The sequence below is a fragment of the Pseudophryne corroboree genome (assembly GCF_028390025.1).
Source record: "Pseudophryne corroboree isolate aPseCor3 chromosome 3 unlocalized genomic scaffold, aPseCor3.hap2 SUPER_3_unloc_4, whole genome shotgun sequence".
In the NCBI taxonomy this organism is placed as follows: Eukaryota; Metazoa; Chordata; class Amphibia; order Anura; family Myobatrachidae; genus Pseudophryne; species Pseudophryne corroboree.
This window is the reverse complement of record NW_026967530.1, coordinates 3,530,404-3,552,230: the sequence shown is the minus strand read 5'-3', so window position 1 is coordinate 3,552,230 and position 21,827 is coordinate 3,530,404. Positions and strand designations below refer to the sequence as shown.

The 21,827-nt window shown below is 47.0% G+C and overlaps 1 protein-coding gene across 1 annotated transcript in view; it reads right to left on the bottom strand.

Moving 5' to 3' along the window:
- Nucleotides 1–16,593, bottom strand: part of LOC134984167 (oocyte zinc finger protein XlCOF22-like) — a 110,167-nt gene extending 93,574 nt beyond the window's left edge. The window contains exons 1-5 of the mRNA XM_063949790.1: nucleotides 16,543–16,593; nucleotides 6,454–6,645; nucleotides 5,198–5,276; nucleotides 4,982–5,079; nucleotides 3,078–4,821 (exon numbers count right to left, since the gene is read on the bottom strand). Of these exons, the coding sequence (XP_063805860.1) occupies nucleotides 3,078–4,821; nucleotides 4,982–5,079; nucleotides 5,198–5,231 (1,876 nt within the window). The 5' untranslated portion in view covers nucleotides 5,232–5,276; nucleotides 6,454–6,645; nucleotides 16,543–16,593. The remainder of the gene's footprint in view (nucleotides 1–3,077; nucleotides 4,822–4,981; nucleotides 5,080–5,197; nucleotides 5,277–6,453; nucleotides 6,646–16,542) is intronic.
- Nucleotides 16,594–21,827: the final 5,234 nt, after the last annotated feature.

Here is a 21,827-nt window from a genome sequence, read left to right as displayed (position 1 = left end):
ATGAGATACACCAGAGAGTGTAGAGATGAGACAGGTCAGATCTCTGAGCTGGTAATACACAGTGACATGATGTGAGGGGGAGAGCAGGAGTATAATATGGGCTGATGGCTCCTGATGTATGAGATACACCAGAGACTGAGGGGAGGAGACTGGTCAGATCTCTGGGCTGGTAACACACAGTGACATGATGTGAGGGGGAGAGCAGGAGTATAATAGGGGCTGATGGCTCCTGATGTATGAGATACACCAGAGAGTGTGGGGAGGAGACTGGTCAGATCTCTGGGCTGGTAACACACAGTGACATGATGTGAGGGGGAGAGCAGGAGTAGAATAGGGGATGATGGCTGATGTATGAGATACACCAGAGAGTGTGGGGAGGAGACTGGTCAGATCTCTGGGCTGGTAACACACAGTGACATGATGTGAGGGGAGAGCAGGAGTATAATAGGGGATGATGTCTCCTGATGTATGAGATACACCAGAGAGTGTCGGGAGGAGACTGGTCAGATCTCTGGGCTGGTAACACACAGTGACATGATGTGAGGAGGAGAGCAGGAGTATAATAGGGGCTGATGTCTCCTGATGTATGAGATACACCAGAGAGTGAGGGGAGGAGACTGGTCAGATCTCTGGGCTGGTAACACACAGTGACATGATGTGAGGGGGAGAGCAGGAGTATAATAGGGGCTGATGGCTCCTGATGTATGAGATACACCAGAGAGTGTGGGGAGGAGACTGGTCAGATCTCTGGGCTGGTAACACACAGTGACATGATGTGAGGGGGAGAGCAGGAGTATAATAGGGGCTGATGGCTCCTGATGTATGAGATACACCAGAGAGTGTGGGGAGGAGACTGGTCAGATCTCTGGCTGGCAACACACACAGTGACATGATGTGAGGGGGAGAGCAGGAGTATAATAGGGGCTGATGTCTCCTGATGTATGAGATACACCAGAGAGTGAGGAGAGGAGACTGGTCAGATCTCTGGGCTGGTAACACACAGTGACATGATGTGAGGGGGAGAGCGGGAGTATAATAGGGGCTGATGGCTCCTGATGTATGAGATACACCAGAGAGTGAGGAGAGGAGACTGGTCAGATCTCTGGGCTGGTAACACACAGTGACATGATGTGAGGGGGAGAGCGGGAGTATAATAGGGGCTGATGGCTCCTGATGTATGAAATACACCAGAGAGTGAGGGGAGGAGACTGGTCAGATCTCTGGGCTGGTAACACACAGTGACATGATGTGAGGGGGAGAGCGGGAGTATAATAGGGGCTGATGGCTCCTGATGTATGAGATACACCAGAGAGTGAGGAGAGGAGACTGGTCAGATCTCTGGGCTGGTAACACACAGTGACATGATGTGAGGGGGAGAGCGGGAGTATAATAGGGGCTGATGGCTCCTGATGTATGAGATACACCAGAGAGTGAGGAGAGGAGACTGGTCAGATCTCTGGGCTGGTAACACACAGTGACATGATGTGAGGGGGAGAGCGGGAGTATAATAGGGGCTGATGGCTCCTGATGTATGTAATACACCAGAGAGTGTGGGGAGGAGACTGTTCAGATCTCTGGGCTGGTAACACACAGTGACATGATGTGAGGGGGAGAGCAGGAGTATAATAGGGGCTGATGGCTCCTGATGTATGAGATACACCAGAGAGTGTAGAGAGGAGACAGGTCAGATCTCTGAGCTGGTAATACACAGTGACATGATGTGAGGGGGAGAGCAGGAGTATAATATGGGCTGATGGCTCCTGATGTATGAGATACAACAGAGAGTGTGGGGAGGAGACTGGTCAGATCTCTGGGCTGGTGACACATAGTGACATGATGTAAGGAGGAGAGCAGGAGTATAATAAGGGCTGATGGCTCCTGATGTATGAGATACACAAGAGAGTGTGGGGAGGAGACAGGTCAGATCTCTGAGCTGGTAATACACAGTGACATGATATGAGGGGGAGAGCAGGAGTATAATAGGGGCTGATGGCTCCTGATGTATGAGATACACCAGAGAGTGTGGGGAGGAGACTGGTCAGATCTCTGGGCTGGTAACACAAAGTGACATGATGTGAGGGGGAGAGCAGGAGTATAATAGGGGCTGATGGCTTCTGATGTATGAGATACACCAGAGAGTGTGGGGAGGACACTGGTCAGATCTCTGGGCTGGTAACACACAGTGACATGATGTGAGGGGGAGAGCAGGAGTATAATAGGGGCTGATGTCTCCTGATGTATGAGAGACACCAGAGAGTGTGGGGAGGAGACTGGTCAGATCTCTGGCTGGCAACACACACAGTGACATGATGTGAGTGGAGAGCAGGAGTATAATAGGGGCTGATGGCTCCTGATGTATGAGATACACCAGAGACTGAGGGGAGGAGACTGGTCAGATCTCTGGGCTGGTAACACACAGTGACATGATGTGAGGGGGAGAGCAGGAGTATAATAGGGGCTGATGGCTTCTGATGTATGAGATACACCAGAGAGTGTGGGGAGGACACTGGTCAGATCTCTGGGCTGGTAACACACAGTGACATGATGTGAGGGGGAGAGCAGGAGTATAATAGGGGCTGATGGCTCCTGATGTATGAGATACACAAGAGAGTGTAGAGATGAGACAGGTCAGATCTCTGAGCTGGTAACACACAGTGACATGATGTGAGGGGGAGAGCAGGAGTATAATATGGGCTGATGGCTCCTGATGTATGAGATACAACAGAGAGTGTGGGGAGGAGACTGGTCAGATCTCTGGGCTGGTAATACACAGTGACATGATATGAGGGGGAGAGCAGGAGTATAATAGGGGCTGATGGCTCCTGATGTATGAGATACACCAGAGAGTGTGGGGAGGAGACTGGTCAGATCTCTGGGCTGGTAACACAAAGTGACATGATGTGAGGGGGAGAGCAGGAGTATAATAGGGGCTGATGGCTCCTGACTCCCCCATCTGGGCAGATACATTTCCCTCATTAGTCTGTACTGACAGAGGAGGGTGTAGGATAAGAGATTGCTGTAGGGACTGAGCAAGGAGAATATGTGACTCTCTTCTGTAATAAGTGTTTATTACTCACCTGTGCCAATATCTGTAGGGATTTCCTCCTTTTTACATTGCTGATCGCCCCTCACATACGTCTCTTCTTCTCCCTCTATATCTTCTGCCTTTATATCAGTCACATACGTCTCCTCTTCTCCCTCTATATCTTCTGCCTTTATATCAGTCACATACGTCTCTTCTTCTCCCTCTATATCTTCTGCCTTTATATCAGTCACATACGTCTCTTCTTCTCCCTCTATATCTTCTGTCTTTATATCAGTCACATACGTCTCTTCTTCTCCCTCTGTATCTTCTGCCTTCATATCAGTCACATACGTCTCTTCTTCTCCCTCTATATCTTCTGCCTTTATATCAGTCACATACGTCTCTTCTTCTCCCTTTATATCTTCTGCCTTTATATCAGTCACATACGTCTCTTCTTCTCCCTCTATATCTTCTGCTTTTATATCAGTCACATACGTCTCTTCTTCTCCCTCTATATCTTCTGCCTTTATATCAGTCACATACATCTCTTCTTCTCCCTCTATATCTTCTGCCTTTATATCAGTCACATACGTCTCTTCTTCTCCCTCTATATCTTCTGACTTCATATCAGTCACATACATCTCTTCTTCTCCCTCTATATCTTCTGCCTTTATATCAGTCACATACGTCTCTTCTTCTCCCTCTATATCTTCTGCCTTCATATCAGTCACATACGTCTCTTCTTCTCCCTCTATATCTTCTGCCTTTATATCAGTCACATACATCTCGTCTTCTGCCTCTGTATCTTCTGCCTTCATATCAGTCACATATGCCTCTTCTTCTCCCTCTATATCTTCTGCCTTTATATCAGTCACATATGTCTCTTCTTCTCCCTCTATATCTTCTGCCTTTATATCAGTCACATACGTCTCTTCTTCTCCCTCTATATCTTCTGCCTTTATATCAGTCACATACGTCTCTTCTTCTCCCTCTATATCTTCTGCCTTTATATCAGTCACATACGTCTCTTCTTCTCCCTCTGTATCTTCTGCCTTTATATCAGTCACATACGTCTCTTCTTCTCCCTCTATATCTTCTGCCTTCATATCAGTCACATACGTCTCTTCTTCTCCCTCTATATCTTCTGCCTTTATATCAGTCACATACGTCTCTTCTTCTCCCTCTATATCTTCTGCCTTCATATCAGTCACATACGTCTCTTCTTCTCCCTCTATATCTTCTGCCTTTATATCAGTCACATACATCTCGTCTTCTGCCTCTGTATCTTCTGCCTTCATATCAGTCACATACGTCTCTTCTTCTCCCTCTATATCTTCTGCCTTTATATCAGTCACATACGTCTCTTCTTCTCCCTCTATATCTTCTGTCTTTATATCAGTCACATACGTCTCTTCTTCTCCCTCTATATCTTCTGCCTTTATATCAGTCACATACGTCTCTTCTTCTCCCTCTGTATCTTCTGCCTTTATATCAGTCACATATGTCTCTTCTTCTCCCTCTATATCTTCTGCCTTCATATCAGTCACATACGTCTCTTCTTCTCCCTCTATATCTTCTGCCTTTATATCAGTCACATACGTCTCTTCTTCTCCCTCTATATCTTCTGCCTTCATATCAGTCACATACGTCTTTTCTTCTCCCTCTATATCTTCTGCCTTTATATCAGTCACATACGTCTCTTCTTCTCTCTCTAGATCTTCTGCCTTTATATCAGTCACATCCGTCTCTTCTTCTCCCTCTGTATCTTCTGTTTTAATATCAGACAGACGTTCAACCTAAAAAACAAACAAACAAACACTATAATGACATTTACATACAGTCAGATTAAACTGAAGTGAAACAGTATAATATTAGTGTATAAGACACACAGCTCCTCTACAGATCTTATAGTGACAGTCACTTTAGTATATTGGTGAGACCCTAAATCCCACCTACCTGATCCTCCTGTGGGGTCCTGTGATTCTCCTCTGTACAATCCTGGGAATACAGAGGACGGGGACATCTCTCTGGGGTATCTCTGTTACTGGGCCCATCTGTAGGAGACACACAGTGACTGAGTACAGTGTATATATGTGATTATCAGATGATGTGTGTATATAGGGGCCCCCATACCTGCTCCCCCCTGTACAATACATGACAGTCTCCTCTTACCGAGTGATGTGAGGGGTCGGTGATTCTCCATCATCACGTCCTTGTACAGACCCCTGTGTTCCTCTATATACTCCTCCTCCTGCATGGAGACATATACAGTGACATCCTGACACCTTATAGGAACCTGACACACAGTGATACAGTCATCACCCAGACACATCCCCTGGTGTTACTGTATAATGCCCCATTCCCAGCAGTCACCTCTCCAGTCATCACCCAGACACATCCCCCGGTGTTACTGTATAATGCCCCATTCCCAGCAGTTACCTCTCCAGTCATCACCGAGACACATCCCCTGGTGTTACTCTATAATGCCCCATTCCCAGCAGTCACCTCTCCAGTCATCACCCAGACACATCCCCTGGTGTTACTGTATAATGCCCCATTCCCAGCAGTCACCTAGTCAGTCATCACCGAGACACATACCCTGGTGTTACTGTATAATGTCCCATTCCCAGCAGTCACCTCTCCAGTCATCACCCAGACATATCCCCTGGTGTTGCTGTATAATGTCCCATTCCCAGCAGTCACCTCTTCAGTCATCACCGAGACACATCCCCTGGTGTTGCTGTATAATGTCCCATTCCCAGCAGTCACCTAGTCAGTCATCACCGAGACACATACCCTGGTGTTGCTGTATAATGTCCCATTCCCAGCAGTCACCTCTTCAGTCATCACCCAGACACGTCCCCTGGTGTTACTGTATAATGTCCCATTCCCAGCAGTCACCTCTCCAGTCATCACCCAGACACGTCCCCTGGTGTTACTGTATAATGTCCCATTCCCAGCAGTCACCTCTCCAGTCATCACCCAGACACATCCCCTGGTGTTACTGTATAATGTCCCATTCCCAGCAGTCACCTCTTCAGTCATCACCGAGACACATCCCCTGGTGTTGCTGTATAATGTCCCATTCCCAGCAGTCACCTCTTCAGTCATCACCGAGACACATCCCCTGGTGTTGCTGTATAATGTCCCATTCCCAGCAGTCACCTCTCCGGCCATCACCCAGACACGCCCCTGGTGTTACTGTATAATGCTTCATTCCCAGCAGTCACCTCTCCGGTCATCACCCAGACACGCCCGCCGGTGTTACTGTATAATGTCCCATTCCCAGCAGTCACCTCTCCGGTCATCACGCAGACACGTCCCCCGGTGTTACTGTATAATGCCTCATTCCCAGCAGTCACCTCTCCGGTCATAACGCAGACACGTCCCCCGGTGTTACTGTATAATGCCCCATTCTCAGCAGTCACCTCTCCAGTCAGCAGCTGAATGATCTTGTTGCCGAGTTCCAGGATCTTTTGGTCATTGTGTCTCTCATGTATCAGTGAGTGACGTAGAGGCACCGTGATGGGGCTCTGGGTCCTGCTCAGTCCTCCTGACACATGGAGATGTATGCTGGGTGTCTCACACTCATTAGATGTCTTCTTCACTACTGTGTAACCCTGCAAAATGTTGGAGACATCAATATCACTGTAAATACTCCCAGATCCCCTCACCTCCCCAGTCATGTCCCTGTATTATTACTATAGATATAAATTATGTCACTGTGACACTCCCAGATTCCCTCACCTCCCCAGTCATGTCCCTGTATTATTACTATAGATAAGTGATGTCACTGTGACACTCCCAGATCCCCTCCTCTCCCCAGTCATGTCCCTGTATTATTACTATAGATAAATGATGTCACTGTGACACTCCCAGATCCCCTCCTCTCCCCAGTCATGTCCCTGTATTATTAATATAGATATAAGTGATGTCATTGTGACACTCCCAGATCACCTCACCTCTACATTCATGTCCCTGTATTATTACTATAGCTATAAGTGATGTCACTGTGATGCTCCCAGACCCCCCTCACCTCCCCAGTCATGTCCCTGTATTATTACTATAGATATAAGTGATGTCACTGTGACATGCCCAGATCCCCTCACCTCCCCAGTTATGTTCCTGTATTATTACTATAGATATAAGTGATGTTATTGTGACATGCCCAAATCCCTTCACCTCCTCAGTCATGTGCCTGTATTATTACTATAGATATAAGTGACATCACAGTGATACTCCCAGATCCCCTCACCTCCCCAATCATTTACCTGTATTATTACTATAGATATAAGTGATGCCACTGTGACCCTCCCAGATCCCTTCACCTCCCCAGTTATGTCCTTGTATTATTACTATAGATAGAAGTAATGTCACTGTGACATTCCCAGATCCCCTCACCTCCCCAGTCATGTCCCTGTATTATTACTATAGATATAAGTGATGTCACTGTGACCCTCCCTGATCCCCTCACCTCCCCAGTTATGTCCTTGTATTATTACTATAGATAGAAGTAATGTCACTGTGACATTCCCAGATCCCCTCACCTCCCCAGTCATGTCCCTGTATTATTACTATAGATATAAGTAATGTCACTGTGATGCTCCCAGATCCCCTCACCTCCCCAGTCATGTCCCAGTATTATTACTATAAATAAGTGATGTCGCTGTGATGCTTCCAGACCCCCTCACCTCCCTAGTCATGTCCATGCATTATTACTATAGATATAACCAGGGGTTAAAGTGGGGGAGGACAAGGTGGAACTGAGTTCCACCATCTGTAATGGTAGGGGGAACTAGTTCCACCATCTCCATTGCCCTGCACAGTAATTCCAATAGAAAAGCCCACCCCATCATCTGCGTCAATCGATGATACAGGCGGCACTAGTGTTACTGATGAGCTGCAGCCACCTACTCCTTCCTCAGGTCCTGGTGCCTACATGGTCCTCCTCCATGAGTTCCACCACCTCACCAGGACCACTTTAAGCCCTGGATATAACTGATGTCCCTGTGGTGATTATGATGATGATGATGATGATGATGATGATGATGATGATGATGATGATAATAATACTGGGTGAGCAGCCTGTGGCTTATTATTATTATTATTATTAATAACAGGACACTACAGGCCGCTCACACTGTAAAATAAATATTAACAGGACATTACAGGTGCTCACACTGTATAATAATAATAATAACAACAACAACAGGACAGCACAGCCTGCTCTCCCTGTATTATAAGAAAAAGAGGACACCACAGGCTGCTGCTCTTATATAATAACAACAACAACAACAACAACAGGACACTACAGGCTGCTACCCCTGTATAATAATAATAATAATAATAATAATAATAACAATAATAACAACAACAACTACAACAACAAGACACTACAGGCTGCTCCCCCTGTATAATAATAAGGAGATTTGTGGTAGAGTCACCATGGTTAAATCTCTTTCTGCGAGGTACACTGGGTTTCACAGGGAATACATCGGGGTGTAGAGATGGATCTTCATCTAGAGGCACCAACTGGCTAAAGCTTTAGACTGTCCCAGGATGCATTGCGGGGTCTCCTCTATAACCCCACCTCGAGGCACTGTGAGCTCAGTTTTGTTAACCAGTACAATGCAGAAGCTGGTAAAAGAGACGGTAGATGTTAGTCACATAGAACCATGTTCTCACGACAGGAGAAGGGACCAGCGGATAATGCCATACAAATCCATAGAAGATAAGTGCGTCAGGGCGGGCGCCCTGTGGAACCAAGTGTACCTCGCAGAAAGAGATTTAACCATGGTAAGTCTACCATAAATCTCCTTTTCTGCAGCGGAGTACTCTGTGCTCCACAGGGAATACATCGGGGATGTCCCAAAGCAGTTCCTCAAGGGAGGGGACATGCCTTAGCGGGTACGAGAACCCAGCATCCAAAGGAAGCATCCTGGGAGGCAGAGGTATCAAAGGCATAGAACCTAATGAAAGTGTTCACTAAGGCACTAAGGACCACGTAGCCGCCTTGCACAATTGTTCTGTGGACGCGCCACGGCGGGCCGCCCAAGAAGGTCCAACAGACTGAGTAGATTGGTTATTAAATAACAGCAGGAGCTTTGAGCCCAGGCTGAGCATAAGCTTGTGCAATCACCATTCTAATCCATCTGGCCAAGGTCAGCTAATTCGCAGCCCAGCCACGTTTGCAGAAACCAAATAGTACAAAAAGGGCATCAGACCTCCTAATAAAGGCAGTTTTATATATATATATATATATATATATATATATATATATATCTCCCTTACCACATCCAAAGACTGCTCTTTGGAGGACAAGTCAGAAGAGATGAAGGCCGGAACCACAATCTCTTGGTTAAGGTGAAACAATTACACCACCTTACGTAAATAACCAGGGCGAGTTTGGAGAACTGCTCGGTCACGATGAAATATCAAAAAGGGTGGACGACAGGACAAAGCGCCTAAGTCCGATACCCTTGTGGCAACTTTGTGATTGTGTCGAGACGCCATCTGGTAGACCCCACTTGTCCACTAGGAGCTGAAAGACTTCCTGATGAAGACTCCACTCTCCGGCGTGCACATCCTGACGACTGAGGAAATCCGCTTCCCAGTTGAGGACTCCCTGAATGAACACTGCTGATATTGCTGGCAGATGGCGTTCCACCCAACAAAACATGTTGACACTTCCATCATTGCTATGTGGCTTAGAGTGCTGCCTTGATGGTTTATGTGTGCCACCGTGGTGGTGTTGTCCGTGGGCTTGTAGGAAGTTTACAGTCAGCTGCAGGTGACTGAGGAGGACATTGTGGGAGTTCGCTAGGATCAGCAAGTAGTCCAGATACAGCAGGATCCTTATTACCAGTTGACGGAGATGAGCCGTCATCACGGACATAACTTTGTTGAAGATCCGAGGAGCCGTTGCCAGTCCAAACGGCAGAGCCTGGAATTGATAGTGAAGGTTGCCAATAGCAAACTGCAGATATAGCTGATGTGATATGGCAATAGGTATATGCAGATAAGCATCTTGTATATCCAGGAATACCATATAATCTCCGGGGTCCATGGCAAGTACAATCGAGCGCATCGTTTCCATACGGAACTTGGACACTCTCACAAATTTGTTCAGTAATTTGAGGTTGAGTATAGGCCGGAAAGACCCATTGGGTTTCTGGACTAGATACAGGATAGAGTAGTATCCTCCGCCTCTCTGGGACAGAGGGACCGGCAATATCACTCCTGTATCCCGGAGGGAACACACAACCAGGTGTAGAGCTTGCGCCTTCAATGGGTCCGAAGGAATAACAGTTGTGCAGAACTGGCGAAAGGGACGTCTCTTGAAAAAAAACTGCGTATCCATGAGAGACGACTTCTCGCACCGATGCGTCTGAAGTCATTAACCAGACCTGGGTGAACCACAGAAGTCGGCCACCCACCCTGGTATCCCCCAGCGGGAGGCCTACCCAGTCATGCAGCAGGCTTGTCGTGTTTAGAAGCAGGTTGATGGACAGCCCAGGATTGTTTTGCTTTGGGCTTCAGTGAGGTGACAGTGGTGACAGGCAGAGTAGATGACACTACAAGACGGGTGACATGATGGGAATCCACCGGTGGTGAATTTTCCCACTTGTTACACAACTCAGCAGGGAGGGGATAATGAGCTAGAGCATCTTTTTAGACAGGGAGAATCTCTTCCCTGGAGAAGACCAGGGTTCCTGACGTACAGATGTGTCCACATACATCTTTGTTATATCGCAACATGTATATCAGTTTTGCATGCAATAGACTTAGAGATTTAGCCATGTCTTGTGATTTTTCTTAATTTGCTTCTTTAATATGTTACTTTATACATATTCTATTATGGCAAGCAAAAATGTTAAAATCCATCCACTCGCTACTCGTGAAAAACAGATTAGCAGTGTTTTGCATGTTGTGCCTCATTCCGAGTTGTGCGCTCGCTAGCTGCTTTTAGCAGCTTTGCACACGCTAAACCGCCGCCTACTGGGAGTGAATCTTAGCTTAGCAGAATAGCGAACGAAAGATTAGCAGAAATGCGAAGAGAAATTTCTTAGCAGTTTCTGAGTAGCTCCAGACCTACTCCTACACAGTTCTGTCCTTTTCGTTCCTGGTTTGACATCACAAACACACCCAGCGTTCGCCCAGCCACTCCCCCATTTATCCAGACACTCCCGCGTTTTTCCCTGACACGCCTGCGTTTTTACACACTCACAGAAAACGTCCAGTTTCCGCCCAGAAACACCCACTTCCTGTCAATCACACTACGATCAGCAGAACGATGAAAAAACCTTGTTATGCCGGGAGTAAAATACCAAACTTTTGAGCTAATTTACTTGGCGCAGGCGCACTGCGAACATTGCGCATGCGCAGTTTGCGACTAATCGCTCCGTAGCGAAAAAAAATAACGAGCGAACAACTCGGAATGAGGGCCGTTGTGCAAACTTTAGCAAAATTGCAAAGATGTAAGTGGACACATCTGTATGTTTTCTAAATAGTCAGAATGCAGTAATACTATTTTAGCTACCTTCTGACGTTTGAATTGATCAGGTTTCTTAGACACAGTAGTGGGATCTACATCATCAGTGATTTGTAGAATCTGCTTAATAGCCTCCACTAGGTCAGAGACATCAACCTGAGTTGTAGATTCCTCGTCAGAAGCGGCTGTATCAGTGTCTGTCGGGTCAGTATATTCTCCATCCTCATCAGACGAATCATCTGAGATATTAGTGGATTGTGAGGAGGAAGCGGCCCGCTTAGATGACCCCTTGGCCCCAGAGGGATGTGGGGTAGGTTTTATTCTAACCAAAGATTGATTTAATTGGATTAACTGGGTAGAAAAATGATCTGCCCAGGGCAGATTTACCACAGGGACATAGGGGGTGTAAGACGTGTCACAAGCGTATTAAGCATAGTAGAGAATGCCGCCCAAGGTGGCTCCTGATTGGCTGCAGGAGCTGCGTGCTGACTGCCACATATTACACAGACCATCATTCGAAACTTTCCTCTCAGGCAAATCCCTGGTGCATGATACGGGAGCGTCCACGGATTTCTCGTCCTTTGTGTTAGACATCATGGTGAAAACTGCACTGGACTAGTGTATATATATATATATATATATAACACAATAGAAGAATTGGTGCCCACAATATGTATCAATACTTAATAATGTAAACAAACCCTTTAAAAAAAGCGTTGCAGTCCATCTCCTTAGACCATGACCGGAACGCGATTTAATGGCGGGTCCCGTCGGGGGGACTCTCTTACCTCCTACCTTCAGAAGCAGCCACGTGATCCAGGAGAGCGTCTGTGGTGGTGTGCCTAGAGCCGGAGCGTCTCCGTCACAAGTACCCAGGGAACAGAGCCACAAGCTGCTCCCCCTGTATAATAATAATAATAATAATAATAATAATAATAGGACACCACAGGCTGCTCCCCCTGTATAATAATAATAATAATAATAATAATAATAAACAGGACACCACAGGCTGCTCCCCCTGTATAATAATAAAAGTAGGACACAACAGGCTGCTCCTTCTGTATAATAATAATAGGACACCACAGGCTGTTCCTCCTGTATAATAATAACAACAATACACCACAGGCTGCTCCCCCTGTATAATAAATAAAAATAATAATAGGACACCATAGGCTGCTTCCCCTGTATAATATTAATAACAACAACAAAAAGACACAACAGGCTGCTCCTCCTGCATAATAATAATAACAGGACACCACAGGCTGCTCCCCCTGTATAATAATAATAATAACAACAACAGGACACCACAGGCTGCTCCCCCTGTATAATACGAATAATAACAACAACAACAACAACAACAACAACAACAGGACACCACAGGCTGCTCCTCCTGCATAATAATATCAGGACACCACAGGCTGCTCCCCCTGTATAATATTAACAGGTCACCACAGGCTGCTCCCCCTAAATAAAAATAATAACAGGACACCACAGGCTTCTCCTCCAGTATAATAATAAAAGGACACCACAGGCTGCTCCCCCTGTATAATAATAATAATAATAATATTAACAGGACACCACAGACTGCTCCCCTGGCTGCTCCTCCTGTATTATAATAACAGGACACCACAGGCTGCACCTCCTGTATAATAATGATGATAATAATAATAACAACAACAAAAGGACACAACAGGCTGCTCCTCCTGTATTATAATAACAGGACACCACAGGCTGCTCCGTCTGTATAATAATAATAACAACAACAGGACACCACAGGCTGCTCCTCCTGTATAATAATAATAATAATAATAATAATAATAATAATAATAATAATAGGACACCACAGGCTGCTCTTCCTGTATAATAATAATAACAGGACACCACAGGCTGCTCCCCCTGCATAATAATAATAATAATAATAGGACACCACAGGCTACTCCTCCTGTATAATAATAATAACAGGACACCACAGGCTGCTCCCCCTGCATAATAATAATAATAATAATAATAATTATTAATAATAATAATAATAATAATAATAACAACAACAACAGGACACCACAGGCTACTCCGCTTGCATCATAATAATAATAATAATAATAATAATAGGACACCACATGCTGCTCCTACTGAATAATAATAATATCAGGACACCAAAGGCTGCTCCCCCTGTATAATAATAATAACAACAACAACAACAACAACAGGTCACCACAGGCTGCTCCCCATAAATAATAACAACAACAACAGGACTCCAAAGCCTGCTCTTCCTGTATAATAATAATAATAATAATAATAATAATAATAATAATAATAACAACAACAGGACACCACAGGCTGCTCCATCTGTATAATAATAACAACAACAGGACACTACAGGCTGCTCCTCCTGTATTATAATAATAATAATAATAATAATAACAACAACAGGACACCACAGGCTGCTCCCCCTGTATAATAATAATAAAAACAAGACACCACAGGCTGCTCCCCCTGCATAATAATAATAAATAATAATAACAACAGGACTCCACAGGCTGCTCCCCCTGAATAATAATAATAATAATAATAATAATAATAATATCAGAACACCACAGGCTGCTCCCCCTGTATAATAATAACAGGACACCACAGGCTGCTCTCCCTGTATAATAATAATACTAACAGGACACCACAGGCTGCTCCTCCTGTATAATAATAATAATAATAATAATAATAATAATAATGAGACTCCACAGGCTGCACCCCCTGTATAATAATAATAACAACAGGACACCACAGACTGCTCCCCCTGTGTAATAATAAAAGGACACCACAGGCTGCTCCCCCTGTATAATAGTAATAATAACTGGACACAAGGGACTGCTCCCCCTGTATAATAATAATTACAGGACACCACAGGCTGCTACCCCTGTATAAAAATAACAGGACAACACAGTCTGCTCCACTTGTATAATAATAACTACAGGACACCACACGCTGCTCCCCCTGTATAATAATAACATGACACCATAGTCTGCTCCCCCTGTATAAGAATAACAGGACACCACAGGCTGCTCCCCCTGTATAATAATAAACAGGACACCACAGGGTGCTCCTCCTGTGTAATAATAATAATAATAATAATTATAATAATAATAACAGGCCACGACAGGCTGCCCCTTAAGTATAATAATAATAATAATAGGACACACAGGCTGCTCCCCCTGTATAATATTAATAACAAGAACAGGACACTACAGGCTGCTCCCCTTGTATAATAATAATAATAATAATAATAATAATAATAATAACAAAAGGACACCACTGGCTGCTCCTCCTGCATAATAATTGGACACCACAGGCTGCTCCCCCTGTATAATAATAATAATAATAATAATAATAATAATAATAATAATAACAACAACAACAACAACAACAGGACACCACAGGCTGCTCCCCCTGAATAATAATAATAATAGTAAGAGGACACCATAGGCTGCTCCACCTGTATAATATTAATAACAGGACACCATGGCTGCTCCCCCTGTATAAAAATAAAAGGACACAACAGGCTGCTCTTCCTGTATAATAATAATAATAATAATAATAATAATAATAATAATAATAACAGGACACCACAGGCTGCTCCCCCTGAATAATATTAATAACAGGACACCACGGCTGCTCCCCCTGTATAAAAAAAATAACAGGACACCACAGTCTGCTCCACCTGTATAATAATAATAATAATAACAACAGGACACCACAGGCTGCTCCCCCTGAATAATAATAATAATAACAACAACAGGACACCACTGGCTGCTCCCTCTGCATAATAATAATAGGACACCACTGGCTGCTCCCTCTGCATAATAATAATAGGACACCACAGGCTGCTCCCTCTGTATAATAATAACAGGACAGCACGGCTGCTCCCCCTGTATAAAAATAACAGGACACCACAGTCTGCTCCACCTGTATAATAATAATAACAACAACAGGACACTACAGGCTGATCCCCATGTATAATAATAATAATAATAATAATAATAATAATTATAACAACAACAACAACAACAACAGGACCACAGGCTGCTCCCCTGTATAATAATAATAATAATAATAATAGGACACCACAGGCTGCTCCCCCTGTATAATAATATTATTAATAATAATAATAATAATAATAATAGGACACCACAGGCTGCTCCCCCTGTATAATAATAATATTATTAATAATAATAATAATAATAATAATAATAATAGGACACCACAGGCTGCTCCCCCTGTATAATAATAATATTATTAATAATAATAATAATAATAATAATAATAATAACAGGACATCACAGGCTGCTCCTCCTGTATAATAATAGTAGTAATAATAATAATAATAATAATAATAATAACAACAGGACACCACAGTCTGCTCCCCCTGTATAATAGTAATAACAGGACACCACTGGCAGCTCCTCCTGTATAATAATAATAAGACACCACAGGCTGCTCCCCCTGTATAATAATAACAGGACACCACAGTCTGCTCCCTCTGTATAATAGTAATTACCGGACACCACAGGCTGCTCCAGCTGTATAATAATAATAATAATAATAATAACAACAACAACAACAACAACAGGACACCACAGGCTGCTCCCCCTTATAACAATAATAACTGCACACCACAATCTGCACCCTCTGTATAATAGTAATAACAAGACACCACAGGCTGCTCCACCTGCATAATAATAATAACAGAACACCACAGTCTACTCCCTCTGTATAATAGTAATAACAGGACACCACAGTCTACTCCCTCTGTATAATAATAATAACCGGACACCACAGGCTGCTCCACCTGTATAATAATAATAACAGGACACCACAGGCTGCTCCCTCTGAATAATAATAATAACAGGACACCACAGGCTGCTCCACCTGTATAATAATAATAATAACAGGACACCACAGGCTGCTCCCCCTGTATAATAATAATAACAGGACACCACAGGCTGCTCCACCTGTATAATAACAGCACCATTACCTGATGACTTCTCTCTGTTCCTTCCACCTAGAGACCCGGATGTAGTTATGGAGCACAGGGGGAGGGGATTAGGGCGGATGTAAGGTGTTACTCGAAAGTATGGTGGAGCGCACAAGATGAACGAGTGATGGACCGCACGGACCGGATGTGATCGGGAGGGCGGAAGTAGGGTGGAACGCACAGAGCGGAAGTATGGTGGAGCGCACAAGATGAATGAGTAGTGGAACGCACGGACCGGAAATTAGCGTAAATGCGGAAGTAGGGTGGAGCGCACAAAGTGAATGAGTGATGGAACGCACGGACAGGAAGTGATCGGGAAGGGTGGAACGCACAGAGCGGAAGTGGCGTGTCCGGGCTCCGGAGGTGTACCGCTGCAGAGGGCTCCGGCCTGGGGTTCCCAGCTGTGTGTGTGGGGGATGATTAGTGATATAGGGGGGTATATGAGAGCAGGACTCCCTGTTACCATGGTAGTGAGTGTCCCCATAGTGTGTGTATGCTGGGAAGCCTATGGTGGCACTGTGCAGCCATCTACATTGTGTACAGCTGGTGATGTCCCCTGACAGGTGGTGATACCCCTGTTCTGTCTGTGTGATGTGCTCATTGCCCCTGTGCCCCCCTGTGTGTTACTGTCCTGTGCCCCCCTGTGTGTTAGTGCCCCCCCTGTGTGTTACTGTCCTGTGTCCCCCTGTGTGTTACTGTCCTGTGTCCCCCTGTGTGTTACTGTCCTGTGCCCCCCCTGTGTGTTACTGTCCTGTGTCTCCCTGTGTGTGTCCTGTGCCCCCCCCTGTGTGTTACTGCCCTGTGCCCCCCCTGTGTGTTACTGTCCTGTGCCCCCCTGTGTGTTAGTGCCCCCCCGGTGTGTTACTGTCCTGTGCCTCCCTGTGTGTCCTGTGCCCCCCTGTGTGTTACTGTCCTGTGCCCCCTGTGTGTTACTGTCCTGTGCCCCCCTGTGTGTTACTGTCCTGTGCCCCCCCCCCTGTGTATTACTGCCCTGTGCCTCCCTGTGTTTTACCGTCCTGTGCCCCCCGTGTTTTACTGTCCTGTGCCCCCCTGTGTGTTACCGTCCTGTGCCCCCCTGTGTGTTACCGTCCTGTGCCCCCCCCGTGTTTTACCGTCCTGTACCCCCCTTTGTTTTACTGTCCAGTGCCCCCCACCGTGTTACTGTCCTGTGCCCCCCACGTGTTACTGTCCTGTGCCCCCCGTGTGCTACTGTCCTGTGCCCCCCCGTGTGTTACTGTCCTATGCCCCCTGTGTGTTACTGTCCTGTGCCCCCTGTATTACTGTCCTGTGCCCCCCGTGGGTTACTGTCCTGTGCCCCACTGGATTACTGTGCTGTGCCCCCCTGTGTGTTACTGTCCTATGCCCCGTGTTACTGTCCTGTGCCCCCCCTGTGTGTTACTGTCCCGTGCCCCACTGGATTACTGTCCTGTGCCCCCCGTGTGTTACTGTCCTGTGCCCCTTGTGTTACTATCCTGTGCTGCTGTACCACCTGTGTTACTAGCCTGTGCCCCCTTTATGTTCCTGTGCCTCCTGTGTGTAACTGCTTTGTGCCCGCTGTGTGTTACTGTCCTCTGCTGCTGTACCCACCTGTGTTACTTTCTTGTGCCCCCTGTGTTACTGTCCTGTGCCCCCTTTATGTTCCTGTGCCCACTGTGTGTTACAGTCCTTTACCCACCTGTGTGTTACTGTCCTGTTCTGCTGTACCCTCTGTGTTATTGCCCCATGCCCCCTGTGTGTTACTGTCCCATGCCCCCTGTGTGTTACTGTCCCGTGTCCCCCTGTGTGTTACTGTCCCGTGCCCCCCTGTGTGTTACTGTCCCGTGCCCCCCTGTGTGTTACTGTCCCGTGCCCCACTGGATTACTGTGCTGTGCCCCCCTGTGTGTTACTGTCCTGTGCCCCCCGTGTGTTACTGTCCTGTGCCCCTTGTGTTACTGTCCTGTGCTGCTGTACCACCTGTGTTACTAGCCTGTGAGCCCCTTTATGTTCCTGTGCCTCCTGTGTGTAACTGCTCTGTGCCCGCTGTGTGTTACTGTCCTCTGCTGCTGTACCCACCTGTGTTACTTTCTTGTGCCCCCTGTGTTACTGTCCTGTGCCCCCTGTGTTACTGTCCTGTGCCCCCTTTATGTTCCTGTGCCCACTGTGTGTTACAGTCCTGAGCCCCCTTGTGTGTTACTGTCCAGTACCCACCTGTGTGTTACTGTCCTGTTCTGCTGTACCCCCTGTGTTATTGCCCCGTGCCCCGCTGTGTGTTACTGTCCCGTGCCCCCCTGTGTGTTACTGTCCTGTGCCCCCTGTGTGTTACTGTCCCGTGTCCCCCTGTGTGTTACTGTCCCGTGTCCCCCTGTGTGTTACTGTCCCGTGCTCCCCTGTGTGTTACTGTCCCGTGCCCCCTGTGTGTTACCGTCCCGTGCCCCCTGTGTGTTACTGTCCCATGCCCCCTGTGTGTTACTGTTCTGTGCCCCCTGTGTTTTACTGTTCTGTGCCCCCCTGTGTGTTACTGTCCTGTGCTGCTGTACCACCTGTGTTACTGCCCCGTACCCCCTTTATGTTCCAGTGCCCCCTGTGTGTTACAGTCTTGAGCCCCCTTGTGTGTTACCTGTTCTGTGTCCCCGTGTTTTACTGTCCTGTGGTCTCCCTGTGGGTTACTGTCCTGTGCCCCCATGTGTGTTACTGTCCTGTACCCCCTCTGTGTGTTACTGTCCTATGCCCCCTTGTGTGTTACTGTCCTTTACTGCTGTGCCCCCTGTGTCTTACTGTCCTGTGGTCTCCCTGTGGGTTACTGTCCTGTACCCCCTCTTTGTGATACTGTCCTGTGCCCCCTTGTGTGTTACTGTCCTATGTTGCTGTGCCCCCTTGTGTGTTACTGTCCTTTACTGCTGTGCCCCCTGTGTGTTCCTGTGCTGATGCTGCCCCTTGTGTGTTACTGTCCTTTGCCACTGTGCCCTCTATGTGCTGCTGTAGCCACCTGCATTACTGCCCTGTGCCCCCCTCTGTGTTATTGTCTTGTGCCCCCTGTGCATTACTGTCCTGTGCCCCCGTCTGTTACTGTCCTGTGCTGCTGTACCCACCTGTGTTACTGTCCTGTGCCCTGTGTGTTACTGTCCCGTGCTGCTGTGCCCCCTGTGTGTTACTGTCCTGTGCTGCTGTACCCACCTGTGTTACTGTCCTGTGCCCCGTGTGTTACTGTCCTGTGCTGCTGTGCCCCCTGTGTGTTACTAACCTGTGCTGTTGTGGTCCCTTGTGTTATTGTTCTTTGCCGCTTTGCCCACTTTGTGTTACTGTCCTGTGCTGATGTGGTCCCCTGTGTGTTACTGTCCTGTGTCCCCGTGTTTTACCGTCCTTTGGTCTCCCTGTGGGTTACTGTCCTGTGCCCCCTGTGTGTTACTGTCCTGTGCTACTGTACCCATCTGTGTTACTGTCCTGTACCCCCTCTGTGTGTTACTGTCTTGTGCCCCCTTGTGTGTTACTGTCCTGTGCAGCTGTGCCCCCTGTGTGTTACTGTCCTTTACTGCTGTGGCCCCTTGTGTGTTACTGTCCTTTGCCACTGTGCCCTCTATGTGCTGCTGTACCCACCTGTATTACTGCCCTGTGCCCCCCTCTGTGTTAATGTCCTGTGCTCCCTGTGAATTACTGTCCTGTGCCCCCGTCTGTTACTGTCCTGTGCTGCTGTACCCACCTGTGTTACTGTCCTGTGCCCCGTGTGTTACTGTCCTGTGCCGCTGTGCCTCATGTGCGTTACTGTCCTGTGCTGCTGTGTCCCCTGTGTGCTACTAACCTGTGCTGTTGTGGTCCCTTGTGTTATTGTTCTTTGCCGCTTTGCCCCCTTTGTGTTACTGTCCTGTGCCCACCTGTGTGTTACTGTCCACTGCCGCTGTGCCACCCTGTGTGGACATATTTTATACTGCTTTGCTCCGCTGTGTGTTACTGTCCTGTGTTGCTGTGCCCCCTTGTGTGTTACTGTCCTGTGTTGCTTTGCCCCCTGTGTGTTACTGTCCTGTGTTGCTGTGCCCCCTGTGTATTACTGTCCTGTGTTGCTGTGCCCCCTGTGTGTTACTGTCCTGTGTTGATGTGCCCACTGTGTTTTACTGTCCTCTGTTGCTGTGCCCCCTGTGTTTTACTGTCCTCTGTTGCTGTGCCCCCTTGTGTGTTACTGTCCTGTGTGGATGTGCCCCCCTGTGTATTACTGTCCTGTGTTGATGTGTCCCCTGTGTATTACTGTCCTGTGTTGATGTGCCCCTGTGTGTTACTGTCCTGTGTTGCTGTGCCCCCTATGTGTTACTGTCTTGTGTTGCTGTTCCCCGTGTTTTACTGTCCTTTGTTGATTTGCCCCATGTGCATTTATGTTCTATGTTGTTGTGCCCCCTTGTGTGTTACTGTCCTGTGTTGCTGTGCCCCTTGTGTGTTACTGTCCTGTGTTGCTGTGCCCCCTGTGTGTTACTGTCCTGTGTTTCTGTGCAGTCTGTGTGTTACCGTCCTGTGTTGCTGTGCCTCCTGTGTGTTACTGTCCTGTGCTGATGTGTCCCCCCTATGTGTTACTGTCTGTGTCGCTGTGCCCCCTGTGTGTTACTGTCCTGCGCCCACCTGTGTGTTACTGTCCACTGCCGCTGTGCCACCCTGTGTGGACCTATTTTATACTGCTTTGCTCCGCTGTGTTTTACTGTCCTGTGTTGCTGTGCCCCCTTGTGTGTTACTGTCCTGTGTTGCTGTGCCCCCCTGTGTGTTACTGTCCTGTGTTGCTGTGCCTCCTGTGTGTTACTGTCCTGTGGTGCTGTGCCTCCTGTGTGTTACTGTTCTTTGTTAATGTTCCCTGTGTGTTACTGTCCTGTGTTGCTGTGCCCCCTGTGTATTACTGTCCTGTGTTGCTGTACCCCCTGTGTGTTACTGTTGTGTGTTGCTGTACCCCCTGTGTGTTACTGTTGTGTGTTGCTGTGCCCCCTGTGTATTACTGTCCTGTGTTGATGTGCCCCTGTGTGTTACTGTCCTGTGTTGCTGTGCCCCCTATGTGTTACTGTCTTGTGTTGCTGTTCCCCGTGTTTTACTGTCCTTTGTTGATTTGCCCCATGTGCATTTATGTTCTATGTTGTTGTGCCCCCTTGTGTGTTACTGACCTGTGTTGCTGTGCCCCTTGTGTGTTACTGTGCTGTGTCCCTGTGTGTTACTGTCCTGTGTTGCTGTGCCCCCTATGTGTTACTGTCCTGTGTTGCTGTGCCCCCTGTGTATTACTGTCCTGTGTTGCTGTGCCCCCCTGTGTATTACTGTCCTGTGTTGCTGTACCCCCTGTGTG